Raw genomic sequence first — 17622 nt, 5'->3', positions numbered from 1 at the left:
GCCCTTTTTGTGTGCAGTTTGTGGGAGAGGCTTTATTTCGAGGCATGGTCTTAAAAGCCACATGGTGATTCATACAGGGAAAAAGCCCTTTGTGTGTACAGTTTGTGGGAGAGGCTTTAGTTGGAGGCATAGTCTAAAAAGCCACATGTTGACTCATGCTGGGAAAAAGCCCTTTCCTCCGATATTGATAAGTAAGACAACACCTCTGGTTAAGACTCCTCTGGTTAAAAGCAGCCAACATATCCAGAATTCCATTCAGTCTCATACAGGGGAAAAACCCTTTGTGTGTACAGTTTGTGGGAGAGGCTTTAGTTGGAGGCGTAGTCTAAAAGGCCACATGGTGATTCATACAGGGGAAAAGCCTTTTGTGTGTACAGTTTGTGGGAGAGGCTTTAGTTGGAGGCATAGTCTAAAAAGCCACATGGTGATTCATACAGGGGAAAAGCCCTTTGTCTGTACAGTTTGTGGGAGAGGCTTTAGTTGGAGGTGTAGTCTAAAGACTCACATGATGACTCATGCTGGAAAAAATCCCTTTCCTCTGATATTGAGATCTAAGACAACACCTCTGGTTAAGATAACACCTCTGGTTAAAAGCAGCCAACATATCCAGAATTCCATTCAGTCTCCTACAGGGGAAAAGCCCTTTGTGTGTACAGTTTGTGGGAGAGGCTTTAGTCGGAGGGATAGTCTAAAAACCCACATGGTGATTCATACAGGGGAAAAGCCCTGTGTGTGTACAGTTTGTGGGAGAGGCTTTAGTTGGAGGTGTAGTCTAAAGACTCACATGATGACTCATGCTGGGCAAAAGCCCTTTCCCCTGGTTAAAAGCAGCCAACCTATCCAAAGTCCCATTCAGACAGAAAGACCCTTTATGTGTGTTTTGTGTGACAAAGGCTTTAGTCAGACGGATATCTCAAGTCATCTAAAAGAACACATGATTACTCGTATAGTCAGGGGGCCGGGGCTAAATCTGATATTGACACCTAAGACAGCACCTCCTGTTAAGATAAAACAAACTCACAAACTCATGTGTACAGTTTGTGGGAAAGGCTATAGTAAGTTGGGTTGTCTAAACAATCACATGACGACTCATACGGCCAGTACGTGTACAGTTTGTGGCAAAGGCTTTATTTGTGAGAGTCATCTAAAACAGCACATGACGACTCACACAGAACAAAAGCTCTTTAGTTGTTTGGATTGTGGCAAAGGCTTTACACAAACAAGCCATCTACAAGAACACATGAGTATTCATATAGTCACAGGGCCAGAGCCAATGCTGCCACCTAAGATACCACCTCTGCAAACCTTGGAAAAAGGGCCTTTCTGTGTGGATGTTCTCCCTGTGTCCCTTAGGGTAGGTACCCTCACAAAAATCATGCAGTAATCCAGGTCTCAATACTGCCCTGGCCTGCCGGGGCACCTGATGGAGGGGAAGGAACTGGTTGGAATAACTTGTTCCTTCCACGTGATACTTTAATCCCATGGCGTGTTCTAGCCTGGTTAGTGTCTCAGAATTTAATTTTTTTATGACATGTTATCATTGTATACTTAAAACTGGTCAAATCAGCAAGATGGCCGCCATGTGAATATGTTGAATTGACTCTGCCGGTCATCAAATTATTGTCATTTTAGTAGTTTTTTTTTGGGTGAACTACTTATTTTAAACCTCACTACAAGGGAGTACATAATAGTATTTTGTACAGCCTGCATATATACATTGTACTGTAACTGGTCTGTAACATAAAGCTAGTAGGCCCTATATGTTTTACATTGTACTGTAACTAGTCTGTCACATAAAGCTAGAAGGGAATAAACAATGCTTAATGTTCTGTACGGAGCAGTTGTTTGGATCATATTTAGAACTCATAAGTTGGAGCATGTCCGCCCATTTCTCCATGATTTCTGTCTTTTTCACATGACAAAAGGCTGAAAAACAAAGGCTGCATTAGTGTTACTTTCGTCAACTAAAACTGAAACTTTTGACAACTAGATTTTGTTTCACTGATAAACTAAAAGACTACATTAAAACCCAGCTATGATGACTAAAACTAAATATAATATATTGTCAATTTTGTTGACAAATAAAAATCGCCAAATTGCTTATTTTGATCACTCGACAATTTTTTTGTTTTTGTTTTGTCCCAAATGGGCTTCTGTAAAAGGTGAGTGGCCGATAAACCCCTCCTCCCTTCGCAGATCTAGTTATTTTTTATTTATATATTTTTGTCTATACCAATAGTTAATGGATATAGTAACATCAGAATTTGTCAATAATATGGCTAGTCCGGAATTCTCCTTTTAAATGATGTGTGCACCGAGAGTTAGTGTTAGCACAGAGTTAGTGTCGAAGTGTCCTTGAGCAAGACTCTGAACCCCTTGTGGTGCCTTGCATGGTTTCCGCCGCCATCGGTGTATGAATGTGTGTGAATGAATGTAATGCACAATCTATGTGAAGCACTTTGGATAAAGGTGCTATATAAATGCACCATTTACTCATGTTACTCCACACACACACAAGCAATGATACAGAAATAATTTTTCACCTAGCCTACGTTTTGACAGCAGATTTTATTTAGTTTTAGCCATCTTTTTTTGTCATCTGACATGTTTTACTAGTCTAGTTTTAGTCCACTAAATATCATAAGATGCTTGTCGACTATGTATGTTGGCGGACCTTGATGGTGTCATAATGGCTGATTTTACACTTGGTTGCATGCTGAATAGCCACTGCGACGCGTTGTGAGCTTGCAACACTTGAACGCAACCACACAACATTTCTGATAATGTAAGGAAACGCGTTGGTCATTTTTTGTTGTCTTGCTCATCAAATAAATCATATTTTTTCACCAAAGACGGAGTGCCTTGGAATCTTTTTCTTTGCAACTGCATTTTACACCTTTCAGGAATTAAGCAGTATGCATAGGCTACTACTTTTGTTTATAAAATTACTTCTGGATCTCTTCCCCTCTAGTCCCTCTTTAACATTTTAGTCTAGATTTAATTTGTTGACGATATTGTCAGTATATATCATATCATAGCTTAATAGTTCATTTTGTTTAGTTTTCGTCAGTGAAAAAAGGTAGTTGTCATAGTTTGTCTATGAAATTAACATTGGGGACAATGTATGAAATTAATTGACCACTTTGATACTGTATAAATACATGCACAACGCACAGGGGGGGATTAACCCCCACGATGGCCCCTGGGCCAATATTTATTTGTTATATAAACCAATAAACCTATTTGGTATACCGACCCAATGGCTAATTTGGACCTGGATAACTGATGACCCAGATTAACACACAATGCTCCATTATGGCCGTAGGTCGCCATCTAGTGGCCAAACATTGTAATTACATAGAACTTCATGTACACTGAATTCAATGAATATAGTGCCCGCGCATCCCACCTATCCTTTCTTTGCCACGTGGCAAAAACAACAGTAACCGTCTGCACCACTATATGACTAACTGTCATTACATTAGGCCTTTGTTGCTTAATAATACGTACTGCTTTTCAATGATATTCTGCTGCCTGTAACGTTCCAACATTATGGTAGAGCTGGCTTGAAAGACTACACAACTGTAGTCATTTATACCCATTTCCGGTTCCGGTTCAGTGTCCATATCTTGAAATGAAATGAAATGAAATCTATATTTACCCAGGGTATCTGGGCTAAGCTCAAGAACTTGTTTCCAGCCAGGCCCTGCTCATAGAACACATTTCATCGTAGTGGTTGATGCCTTGTTCAAGGGCATTTCAGCGGTGGTAATTTTAACGTGTCGGACGGCTGATTCGAACTGGGAACCTTCCGGTATCTAGACCGCGCCGCTATCCGTTCGGCCACCGCTGCCGCTGAGTCTCGCGTTATCAGACTGTTGAGTGTTGACTGACTTGACTCAACTCTCGCAATTTCCAAAGTCCAATTGTGGAATAGTTGTCTGGCTACGCGAGACTATCGTTGTGTAAAATGTAAATAAAAGCACGACTAGTGGACTACGCTTTCTACCGCTTCCCAGTTCATTGTTATCCTGATTTCAGGTAAAAAGAAAATCCTCATATTTGTGCTCGTTGTTGTTTTCACTTGCTCCTGTACCACTAGCCCTGGTCCAGACCTTAGACTCTAAGGTCTGGACCAGGGCTAGTGGTAGTATAGGGGTCGACCCGTATGAAGTTCCAGACGCATAGTAGCCAGTTCTCTAATTCCATAGCCTCGCGTAGCCATTAGCCTAGCTGGGTTCCTTCCAGCCTGATTCGCTACGTTCCGTGGATCTGAAAATGTCACGCAGGCTACATATCCATAGCCTTTAATCTGCCTTTGCGATGCATATTGATATTACGTACACTTACAGTGATATTACTGAGTATGTCTACAGTCTACGACTACGCGAGGCTAGTAATGAGGCGACTGCTTGCCTTTCACACCAACAAAAACTAAAAATAAATAAACAAAACTATGACTGTTTTTTGTTGTTGAAAGGCTATTCCCCAGGAACTTAGATGGAAGCCTCTCGGGACCCCACCTTAATTCTCTGTATAATATACGTTTTGGGGCAGAAAGTTAAATATGCCTCAGTCTGCCAGACAGCACAGAAAGACACATGAATACTTCTTATAACGCTATAGTCCTTAGATAGATAGATGTTCCGAACGCAAGGACAACACTAGAGACGGTCACGGCCACACAGCCAACTCAAGGTATGGCCACTGAGCCAACTTGGGGACCCAACGCAGCCCCTCCAAGGAAAACAAACAAATTAACGGAGCTGAACGTGAATTCCCCCCACCCCTTTTTTCCCCTCACTGTATATGTTTCTTTTCCCTTTTTACCTCCTTTATGATGAATTCCTGTTCTGTCTATAGAAGTGTCTATTTGTACGTCTCTAAATGTTTTGATGATTTGAACATGGTGGACCCTATTGGAAACAAGTGTAATGCTTAATTGGGTCGTCCACTCACAGTTAACAGCTTTTGTATTGAGTTTGTGCTTGAAATGTACTGTAATTCTGCAAACTGTTAATAAATTATTCAATCAATCAATCAATCAATGTGTGACCGTGTGTTGTTGGTATATGTATGTTGTTTGTATTCCAATTTCCAAAAACACATTGATGCTTAAATCACTTGATGCTTATATCAGTGGTTCCCAAAGTGGTGTCTGGGGCGGGGACCCCAAGGGGTCCTTGAGGGAGTTCCAGGGGGTCCCCAGCTAAATGATAGTTAGGAACCAAATGGACCCTTGTTATGGGTCTGTAACTCTGAGAGTGTACAAATGGAACCAAATGGTGATCTCAGCAAGGCAAATGGCTTCTTGGTTAGAGTGGGTGACAGTATTATCACACGGAAAGATGAAATGACCTACCTAGGTTGCATCCTGGAGGCAAATCTTTCCGGTGATAAAATGGCCACCAGCGTAATCAAAAAAGTCAACCAAAGAACAAGATTCCTATAGGATCTCCTCACTGGTCAACAAAAACACCTTGAAGACCCTAACAGGAGCCCTCGTTCAAGGTTTATTCGACTATGCATGCACCTCCTGGTACCACAGCACCTAAGGCCCTTAAAACAAGGCTCCAGACTTCCCAAAACAAACTGGTCAGGTTACTACTTGGCCTCACTCCCCGAACCCACCTCACCCCTACCCATTTTGATAGGCTGGAACAGCTTAGGGTTGACCACAGAGTACAGCATCTTGCAATGGGTCTGGTCCACAAGGTTCGATACACCACAAAGATACCCATGTACCTGTCTAGATACTTCCTTAATGTCAACAAAGTCCACACCCACAACACCAGAGGGAGTTCAACAAACCATGTGCAACCCCGATTCGGCACAAACAAGGGACTAAATTAATTTCGCTGCTATGCCACCAAAATGTGGAACGCCCTACCAACAGTCATTAAGACATGCAAATCCCTTGACTCCTTCAAAACTGCCCTCAAAGGGCACCTACAGACGGCTGCAATTCGAAACTGGCCCCCGTAAAACCGGAATCCCCCACCCACCCCTTTTTCCCCTCACTGTATATGTTTCTTTTCCCTTTTTACCTCTATGATGAGTTCCTGTTTTGACTATAGTTGTGTATATTCGTACGTAATTGTTTTTGATGAATTGAAAATGGTGGGCCCTATTGTAAACAAGTGTAATGCTTTATGGTGTCGTCCACTCACTGTTAACAGGTGTTGTATTGAGTTGTACTTGAAATGTACTGTTAATTCTGCAAACTGTTAATAAATCAATCAATCAATGGAGTCGGACTGAACATTGATTTTACTATATAAATTGGGGGTCCCAGAGATAGAAATGTCATCTAATGGGGGTCCAATATTAGTGTCAATTTGGAGGTCCTTGACATGAAAAGGTTTGGGAACCACTGGCTTAAATCATTTGATGCTTTGATGCTTAAATCATTAATGCTTAAATCATTTGAGAAGTTATAAAGATATATAAAGTATTGTTCCTAAAGCCCAAACCACACCAAAGGGTCGTGGCGTACTTTAAGGTAAACCACACCAATGCAACTCAATGAGTTACATTGGTGTGGTTTACCTTAAAACAGTTGTGTCCCAACCTGACCCATTGGTGTGGTTTGGGCTTAAGAATGTTGATATAGTGTGTTAAGTATTGCTGGTGTTATGAGTGTTAAACCTTAAACGTATTGAAAAGTTAAATGATTCTTTTGGGGATCCCCAGTTCAAATATTATTATTTTGGGGCATCAACGGGTTCATATAAAATATAACTATCTTGGGGGAGGTCTCCAGTTCAAATATAATTGTTTTGGGAGGTCCCCAGTTCAAATATAATTATTATGGGGGGTCGTGAGTCGTGACCACTGACATCCCCTGATTGAAACAGTGAGCGACACGTTTGTTAATAAAAGGATCCCTGACTAATATGACAAATATGCCTTAATACAGTATCATTGCCCTCTATAACTAAAATGTATAACACCTTAAACATTGTATTTATTTTATAAAATTGATAATATTTCACTCAATAGGGAGAACTGTCGGCACGTTGATGATGTCATTGGTCCAGGTGTGGTCTAGCCCTATGGAATATATAGACTGCATGTGCTAATAAAATTAAAATACTGCTTTGATGCTCATATTAACCTCAGGAAGTATTAAGTTGTTTTTATTAACGCGTGCATTCCATGTATTCCATACATCATTAACTTGCGACAGGAGTTCCCCCCCCTATTGAGTGAAAGATTATCAATTTATGAAAAATACATAAGGGGTTTTAAATGTTAGATTTTAGTTATAGAGGTCAATTATAATGTATTAAGGCATATTTGTCTTATTAGCCAGGGTTCCTTTTAAGTTTTGTTTTAATAATCTGAAATGTTTTAGTGTTAGTCTAAATATTGTAAGATTTTAGTTGACTAAATCTACAGTTGATTTAGTCGACTAAAATTTATTTGTGGCGGGCAAAATCACGGTATGCAGAAGACCTAATATTTTGGGTCACTGGTTCATGAATCCATCAGCCACTGTTATCCAACTCTTTAGACTGCTTCAGAGTTCAGACAGAACGCCTACAGTAGCCTACTTAGCAGGTCGACACAATGGATGGACCGTCCGTCACCATTGATATGCATCCAATGTCGGTCATTCCTATTGTTTCAAGCTGTGAGCCGCCTGTGACACTTGTTAGAGGTTAGTGAGTGTTCTACACTCGACGTTTCATCTACAACTCATGTCCTTAATTATTGTGTTCCTTCATTCCAGACCAGCGTGTGGAGTCCAGCTTGCAGGTGGAGATGAGTTCTCCAGAACCAGCCTGTACTGTCCCTGAAGACCTCCTGGACACCGGGACTGTTTCTGTTAAACAGGAACCTGATGACCTCCTGGACACCAGGACAGTTTCTATTAAATACGAACGTCAAGACCTCCTGGACACCGGGACTGTTTCTGTTAAACAGGAAGCTGATGACCTCCTGGACACCAGGACAGTTTCTATTAAATACAAACGTCAAGACCTTCTGGACATCGGGACTGTTTCTATTAAATATGAACGTCCAGACCTTCTGGACACCGGGACTGTTTCTTTTAAACAGGAACCTGAAGACCTCCTGGACACCAGTAAGTGTCACTCACTCACTCACTCACTCACTCACTCACTCACTCACTCTTCTGTTATGTTAGGGCTATCAACATTATAATATTGATATGATCTAATTAATCTAATATGTTCTATGCATATTTTCTTTTAAAAATACATCACTCCAAAATGTTCTTTAACATATATATTATACGTTTATACACACTAGTTCTATGAGTTAACAGATCATTTTAAATGCTGGATATGAAACTGTCTGAAGTACATTTTCAGGTCGCTCACAAACATACTGGCATTTTCCTACGGGGTTAATCCAAAATGGTCCCTGCCGCCATCGTGAAAATGTAACTTTTGAATCGTAGCATCGGAGCATTTTCGTGAACGGAAATGGCAGCTTCCTTAAGGCTCATTCATAGTCTGGATTTTCGGTGGTGAGGTGACCACCGGAGCTGAAATAACGTTGAGCGGTGGTGAGTAAAAACAGAGAGAAGGGCTGGGGCGGTGGTTTGCTCTTCACCGCGGCTCGTGACGTCATGTTGTAGTTCGGTGGTCACCTCACGTGGTCACCTCACCTCACCACCGAAAATCTATGAATAACAGGCAGCACAGTATCGGTGTGTGTGTGAAGTTCCGCCCCTAGGCTCCAACATAATTTTTCTCAGAACGGCTACGAAATAGAACAGCAGCGCATAGGAGCGCCGGGCGTGGCGTGAACGCACGCCTGACACTGCCGGTGTGGGATAGGTGCATTGAAAGTAATGGAAATCTGAGTAAAGGGCAACACACACAGGCTGCAAACGGCACACGTCATTATTTTTGCGTTACCAACAATTAAAGCCCACCTGTGAGGAAGTTTGGTCAAAAAGAAGAGTGCAGTCTACCGAAGTGTTGTGTTGTGGAGCTGTGCTGGGCTTCACCATGACTAATTTGATGCATTGATGTAAATGTGTGCAAGATATAGGTAAAGGATGCAATCATGTTCCCTTCCGGGAGTCCCTGGACGCACTACTGTAATCACTACTGTACTGCAACAAGAAACCACGTTAAAAATAAAATAGTGAAACACAGCGGTTTAAAAAAGAAAATCCACGACACAATCATTTTGCATGGCCGCATCAGACCTCATCCAACATTATAAACAATCAAATCCACGTAGAAATCGTTGTAAAAACAAGATGGCAATGATAATTTGCGCCATATTGCGCAGCCTCAGACCAAAGACCCAATTATTTAGGGTCACTTCTTTGAGCATAACAGTGCTGACCTGCTGATTGAATGGATAACAGTAATAAATCCGAGCTTGTAGATCTGCGCATTTTGGCTAAAAACGGCCATTGCACTGGTACTGTCTAATGACAAATGAGAATTGATTGATTGATTACTTTATTGAAAATAAATTCAAAAGGATAGAGTCACAAGAAAACCATTAGGCATAGGCCTACACTTTATTTAGCTCACTGAGTGTACCACAAAGTCACTCCAAGTCCAAGGAAATGTCGGCTCAGCAGCGCATCGCTTGAAACAAACGCCTCACCATTCGAAAACGTCCCTTCATCATGGAACCTATTATCTTAAACATATTAAATACATTCCAAGTTAACTGACGATAGATTGATGAGCCACATATAATAGGCCTATATGATGAATTGAAAGGTTCAACTTCCAGCCGCTCCACCACCACGCAGCAACTGCACGCCTCCCCAAGCCATGAGTTAACATAATTTCTGACATGATTAGACTGAGCCTCTGATTCCGTGTTTATTATGATAAACCTTTCATTTCATATCACAACATATGCACTGTAGGCCTAGAACGTAGGTCGTCAGAACAGCACGGAAAGAGAGAAAGTATGTAATGCATGACGCGGTATTGCCATACCGCGTTATGCGTTACATACCGGCGGTATGGCAATATTGCGGTTATTGCACCCAGCCCTAGCTTGTAGAATGTAGATCTATATCTGAAAAATCGTGACAATGTGTCAAATCATTGAATATATATTCTTTCAGAGCGAATGTTATTAACTCAAATCTTTGCTTCTGGGGGCGTCCCTGGAACAACATATTTTCAGATGGGGGATATTTATATATCCGACACGCAAATGTGTCGGATGGATTAATTTTCCTTTGTGGCAACAGCAAGAACGGAATGATACAGTAGGACTTAAATGTAACTAAGTAACACCATTATTTTGGAAAAGTTAAGTAACTGATCAATTACAAACAAATGCGTTACCTTACTCCGTTAACCAAACAAAGTATTCCGTAACACAGATTGTTATAGGTTGTTACATTCAAACATCACATGATAAAACTGATAATTCCACCAGAGTCGGCGTGTTGGTAAATTAGAATCCTGCAGATGATACTCATGAGGATGCATTGATGATTTGGGGAATTGATTTACTGCAAGCTCCTCCAACTATCACAGCTCTAAAACAAGAATCACTGCATGGAAAAGTTTGAAAGTGTTCTCTTTTACCTTTTTGCCTAGACTTCTTGCACCTCCCTGTGTGTGAAGAGGTTCCACCTGAACGTCAGAAGAGAAGCTCCCGTCTGGTCCAAGAGGAACCAGAGCCTCGACACATTAAAGAAGAACAGGAGGAGCTAACTATAAAACCAGAAGAGGCAGATGGGTCAACGTCGACATTACTAGCCGTGAAACATAAAAGTGATGAAGAAAACGGAGAGACTGAGCCTCGAGCAGGCAGCTCTACTGAACACATGCAAACACAAGCTTATATAGAGTACTGGGTTCCATCTAGTGATGACCAGCTCCTCTCTTCACACTGTTCTGAATCGGACATCACTGAAGACAGTGATGAGTGGGAGGAGACCAGGGAAGGTCAGTCGGCTTCAAACACACTGAAATCACACAAGACACGAAATGTGAAAGGACAAATGTTGTTTTTGAGCAACAAGCATTCCCAGGACCTTCAGTCTTCAAATAAATCTCACTCCACGAGGACTCATACAAGTAGGAAGGGTACTCTGTACTCTGTACGCTGTACTTGTGACAAATTCATTAAGAGTTCTCTAAAAACTCACGTGTGTATTCACAGAAGGAAAAAGTGCTATACTGAGCAGTTCCTCTCTTCAGACTGTTCTGAATCTGAAAGATTGTCTTTGAGCAACAAGCTGTCCCAGGACCTGCATTCTTCCAAAAAAGCTCACTCCATGAGGACTCATAAAAGGAGAAAAGGCTTAAGTGTGAAGGGTACTCGTACAACGCTCTGTACTTGTGGCAAATTTGTTAAGAGTTCTCTAAAAGCCCATATGTGTATTCATACAATGGAAAAGTGCTTTACTTGTGCTGTTTGTGGCAAAGGCTGTAGTAATACAGGTGATCTACAAGAACACATGAGTACTCATAATGTCGAGGGGCCAAAGCTAAAGCCTATATTGAGACCTAAGACAACACCTCTGGTTAAAAGCAGCCAACATATCCAGAATTCCATTCAGTCTCATACAGGGGAAAAACCCTTTATGTGTACAGTTTGTGGAACAGGCTTTATTTGGAGTCGTAGTCTAAAAAGCCACATGGTGATTCATACAGGGGAAAAGCCCTTTTTGTGTGCAGTTTGTGGGACAGGCTTTAGTTGGAGGTGTGGTCTAAAAAGCCACATGATGATTCATACAGGGGAAAAGCCCTTTGTGTGTACAGTTTGTGGGAGAGGCTTTAGTTGGAGGCATCGTCTAAAAAGCCACATGATGACTCATGCTGGGAAAAATCCCTTTCCTCCGATATTGATAAGTAAGACAACACCTCTGGTTAAAAGCAGCCAACATATCCAGAATTCCATTCAGTCTCATACAGGGGAAAAGCCTTTTGTGTGTACAGTTTGTGGGAGAGGCTGTAGTAGGAAGCATAATCTAAAAAAACACATGATGATTCATACAGGGGAAAAGCCCTTTGTGTGTACAGTTTGTGGGAGAGGCTTTAGTTGGAGTAATAATCTAAAAAGCCACATGATGACTCATGCTGGAAAAAATCCCTTTCTTCTGATATTGAGACCTAAGACAACACCTCTGGTTAAGATAACACCTCTGGTTAAAAGCAGCCAACATATCCAGAATTCCATTCAGTCTCATACAGGGGAAAAGCCCTTTGTGTGTACAGTTTGTGGGAGAGGCTTTAGTCGGAGGGATAGTCTAAAAACCCACATGGTGATTCATACAGGGGAAAAGCCCTTTGTGTGTACAGTTTGTGGGAGAGGCTTTAGTTGGAGCTGTAGTCTAAAGTCTCACATGATGACTCATGCTGGGCAAAAGCCCTTTCCCCTGGTTAAAAGCAGCCAACCTATCCAGAGTCCCATTCTGACAGAAAGACCCTTTATGTGTGTTTTGTGTGGCAAAGGCTTTAGTCAGACGGATATCTCAAGTCATCTAAAAGAACACATGATTACTCGTATAGTCAGGGGGCCGGGGCTAAATCTGATATTGACACCTAAGACAGCACCTCTGGTTAAGATAAAACAAACTCACAAGAAACCGTTTATGTGTACAGTTTGTGGGAAAGGCTATTATGTGTTGGGTTGTCTAAACAATCACATGACGACTCATACGGCCATTACGTGTACAGTTTGTGGAAAAGGCTTTATTTGTGAGAGTCATCTAAAACAGCACATGACGACTCACACAGACCAAAAGCTCTTTAGTTGTTTGGATTGTGGCAAAGGCTTTACACAAACAAGCCATCTACAAGAACACATGAGCACTCATAGTCACTGCGCCAGAGCCGATGCTGCCACCTAAGATACCACCTCGGCAAACTTTGGAAAAAGGGCCTTTCTGTGTGGAGTCTGCATGTTCTCCCTGTGTCCCTTAGGGTAGGTACCCTCACAAAAATCATGCAGTAATACTGCCCTGGCCTGCCGGGTCACCTGATGGAGGGGAAGGAACTGGCTGGAATAACGTGTTTGTATATAGGAGGGGCTAGTTCCCCTCAAAAATATAAACTATATATGAAAAATCACACCCGTGTGAACTGAGTGGTGTAAGGTCTTATATAGACTGATCAGCTGTGGTCTGACGTAATGTCTGACGTAATGAAATCACACCCACCTGTGAACTGGGTGACCATAGCAACCGTGCTCATTTTTTGCGCACAGACAGACAGACTAACAAAGCCAGTTGTAGGAGTGGTTTACACCACTCAAAAAGAATAATAAAATTAATGTCATAATGACAACATATTATAACAATGTTTAATTGATGTTAGATTTCGGGGCAAGACACTTATCCTTTCACTATGATGATGTAAGATTCCCCTAAAAAGGTCATCTTTTCACCATGATGATCATGTAAGTAATGAAAACTGAATGTATATGATTGGTTAGCGATTTGCTCGTCTACATATGACGTAAATGTTCCTTTCATTGTCAAAGGCATTTAATGTTTGTTTGTGTTTCCACAAATTCAAGTCATATTTCAATGACGTAATTTCTCCTTTCATTGTCAAAGGCAAATGTGAGACGTTACAGGACGAAAAGCTGTATATAGGACGGGCTATCCCCCCTCAAAAAATCGCATCTTTTCACCTAATTCATGTGATTGGTTGGCCGATTTGCTCGTCTACATATGACGTACATTTTCCCTTCATTGTCAATGGCATTTAATGTTTGTGTTGCCACACATTTATGTCATATTTGAGGGACATGACCTAATTTCTCCCTTCATTGTCAATGGCAAATATGAGACGGTGAGGACAAAAGCTGTATATAGGACCTAAAAAAAATCACACCCGTGTGAAGTGAGGGGCGCTCGCCTGTTATCATCTCACTCTGGCCAATTGCAATTTGCATCCTCACCTTCATCTTCAATGTTTTGTGTTTACACAAACATTGTTTTTTTTTATGAAATGTTATCATTGTATACTTAAAACTGGTAAAATCAGCAAGATGGCCGCCATGTGAATATGTTGAATTGACTCTCTGCCGGTCATCAAATTATCGTTATTTTAGTAATTTTTTTGGGTGAACTACTTATTTTAAACCTCACTACAAGGGAGTACATAATAGTATTTGTTACAGCCTGCATATATACATTGTACTGTAACTGGTCTGTAACATAAAGCTAGTAGGCCCTATATGTTTTACATTGTACTGTAACTAGTCTGTCACATAAAGCTAGAAGGGAATAAACAATGCTTAATGTTATGTAAGGAGCAGTTGTTGTTTGGATCATAATTAGAACTCATAAGTTGGAGCATGTACGCCCATTTCTCCATGTTCTGTCTTTTTCACATGACAAAAGGCTGAAAAACAAAGGCTGCATTAGTGTTACTTTCGTCAACTAAAACTGAAACTAGTTTTTTCACTGATAAACTAAAAGACTACATTAAAACCCAGCTATGATGACTAAAACTAAGATTAAATATAATATATTGTCAATTTTGTTAATAAATAAAAATCGCCAAATTGCTTATTTTGATCACTCGACAATTATTTTGTTTTTGTTTGTGTCCAGAGTTTTGTCCCAAATGGGCTTCCGTAAAAGGTGAGTGGCCGATAAACCCCCCCACTCCTATGGCTAGTCCGGAATTCTCCTTTTTAAATGACGTGTGCAGACTGTGCACCCGCAGTCATTTAGTCATCAATATTGTTGCTTTTTTAATAGGCCTATATATATTTATGTTCAGTAACAGGAGTCCCCATGTCTCTCCAGCTCTTTATTAATCAGAAAATGCATTTCCAGGTCAGGATAAAAATGTTATCCAATCAGGATAAAGAACTCAGACAGGATACAGATTAAACCAGTGACATTGGAACGGAAACACTATAATAATTAAACTGGTAAATGGGTTCTCTCTCATCATTGGCTGAAAATGTGAAACTCCCCTGAAAATGTCATTCATGTTTATTGAAGAGATGGGGAGACTCAGCAGCGGTGGTTCAGCGGTAGAGTGGCCGGATGGTAACCGCAAGGTTGCCAGTTCGAACCCGGGCTCCCCCAGAGTTAGTGTCGAAGTGTCCTTGAGCAAGACTCTGAACCCATTGCGGTGCCTTGCATGGTTTCCGCCGCCATCGGTGTATGAATGTGTGTGTGTGAATGGGTCTATGTGAAGCATTTTGGATAAAGGCGCTATATAAATGCACCATTTACTCATGTTACTCCACACACACACAAGCAATGATACAGAAAAGTGTACCTTTTTCACCTAGCCTACCTTTTGACAGCAGATTTTATTTAGTTTTAGCCATATTTTTTTGTCATCTGACATGTTTTACTTTTGGTCTAGTTTTAGTCGACTAAATATCATAAGATGCTTGTCGACTATGTATTTTAGCGGACCTTGATGGTGTCATAATGGCTGATTTTTACACTTACACTTCAACACTTGAACGCAACCACACAGCATTTCTGATAATGTAAGGAAACGCGTTGGTCATTTTTTGTTGTCTTTCTCATCAAATAAATCATATTTTTTCACCAAAGACGGAGTGCCTTGGAATCTTTTTCTTTGCAACTCTGCATTTTACACCTTTCAGGAATTAAGCAGTAGGCCTACTACTTTTGTTTATAAAATTACTTAATTGTGTTTTAGTTCTACTGGATCTCTTCCCCACTAGTCCCTCCTTAACATTTTAGTCTAGATAGAATTTGTTCATGATATTGTCAGTATATTTAGTCTATCATAGCTTAATAGTTCATTTTGTTTAGTTTTCGTCAGTGAAAAAAGGTAGTCGACAAAGATGTTTTTGTCATAGTTTGTCTATGAAATGAACACTGAGGACAATGTATGAAATGAATTGACTACTTTGATACCGTATAAATACATGCACAACGCACAGGGGGGGATTAACCCCCACGATGGCCCCTGGGCAGTGGCGTGCACAGATAGACACTAGGGGGTGCTAGAGCACCCCCTGCCCTTTTGGCAATGTGCCCTTTTGGAGAAAAAAAAGAAGAAAAAAAACGTTTTTCTCTTTTTTTTTTGATTTTTCAAAAATAGCAGACCTACAAGCTCATAGCGCGCCACTCGGTGGCGCGCTATGAGCTTGTAGATCTGCTATTTTTCAATAGCTAAAGCATAACATAATGCTAACACCAAAAGGGGTTCCCGCCCAAAATGGATTAAGGCAACCGGCCGGTTCCACGCGCTGCACAAGGTGCCCTTTTTTAACTTGAGCACCTGCCCCTCTAAATGTCTGCACGCCACTGCCCCTGGGCCAATATTTATTTGTTCCTTTATTATCCCTAGGCCCTGGCCCCACCGACCCAATGGCTAACATGGCCCTGCATGTACCCCCCCCCCCCCCCCCCCCCCCCTGGCCCAGATTAACACACAATTCAATTCAATTCAAAGGGCTTTATTGGCATGAGAAAACATACGTTTACATTGCCAAAGCAGAAAGCACAATACAACAATACAATCAAAACAAAAATGATGTACATTTAAAAGTCAGAATCTTCAATAGATCAATTTCTATGTACCAAGATCACTGGATGCAGGTAGGTATAGTGCAGGAATATACACAATGATTAGTCTTTAGGGTTTGTGTGTTCCATTTGATATCCTTCTCCTATCACAGTAGGCCTAACTCACGAATCTTGCTGCTGTATTTGCACATTGTTGTACTTCGCCCAGCAGATATGGGAGTTTTTTGTCATTGGTCATGTTTTCAAAATCTCCGTGTGTGGTTGTAATCTGTGGGAAGTAGGCCCTATGTCTGTGTCTCTGATGTCTTGGTACAATGGACAGATGGTTAGGAAGTGTAGCTCGGTTTCCACTTCATTTTGTGTGCAGTGGGTGCATAGTCTGTCTTCTCTCGGGATACAGGTCTGCCTATGACAGCCTTTCTCGATCGCAAGACTGTGCTCACTGAGTCTACCTAGATTTTTCTTTGTTTTGGGTCGGTCACGGTGCTCAGGAATTCTGCCACTGCATATTCTCTGTTTAGGGCCAGATAGCATTCTAGTTTACTCTGCTTTTGTGTTGCTTCTTTCCAATGTGTCAGGTAGTTTTCCTTTTGCTGTTTTATAATTTGGTTTAGTCCAATGGGTTTTCTATCTTGTGGCTCTGTTTGTGTTTGTGCCCAGAGTTCCAGGGGCAGCTGGCTGAGGGGGCATCTCTCTTGAGTTTCGCTGTGTGAGTGCCTTTTTATGGAGTGCATCTAGGTCGCTTTCTATAAGGTGGTTGTAGAACTTAAGTGCTCTTTTTTATTTTGATTTATATGAGTGGGTATCGTCCTAATTCTGCCCTGCATGCATTATTTGGTGTTTTTCGCTGGGTACGGAGAATGGATTTGCAGAATTCTGTGTGTAGGTTTGGTCAAGGTCATGGTTTGCTAATGGTCCCCAGATCTCACAACCATAGAGGGAAATTGGTTCTATCACAGAGTCCAGTATTTTAAGCCAGGTTTTAATTGGGATGTCTATTTTGATAGCATAGAATGGCCTTCTTGCCTTGTCTCTCAGGTCCTTTACAGCTTGGTTGTAGTTCCCTGTGCTGCTAATGTTTAGGCCAAGGTAGGTATAGTTTTTCGTTTGTTCTAGTGGGATTGTATTTAGGAAAAATGTATGGTTTTGGCGGCTGGATCTTTTTTGAAATATCA

General features: G+C 41.2%; 1 protein-coding gene across 1 annotated transcript; it reads left to right on the top strand.

Moving 5' to 3' along the window:
- Positions 1-3943: 3943 nt before the first annotated feature.
- Positions 3944-17129, top strand: LOC306925170 (uncharacterized protein; the record flags this gene model as incomplete). The annotated part of the gene is made up of 4 exons (XM_079503860.1): positions 3944-4041; positions 7736-8089; positions 10560-11364; positions 17108-17129. The coding sequence occupies exons 2-4, from the start codon at positions 7768-7770 to the stop codon at positions 17127-17129; spliced, it is 1149 nt and encodes a 382-aa protein (XP_079359986.1). The 5' UTR covers positions 3944-4041; positions 7736-7767.
- Between the last annotated feature and the right edge of the window lie 493 nt (positions 17130-17622).

The sequence above is a fragment of the Electrona antarctica genome (assembly GCF_951216825.1).
Source record: "Electrona antarctica genome assembly, chromosome: 6".
Classification (NCBI taxonomy): Eukaryota; Metazoa; Chordata; class Actinopteri; order Myctophiformes; family Myctophidae; genus Electrona; species Electrona antarctica.
Note: the sequence above shows the minus strand (reverse complement) of the source record. Positions and strands in the feature narration are given on the sequence as shown.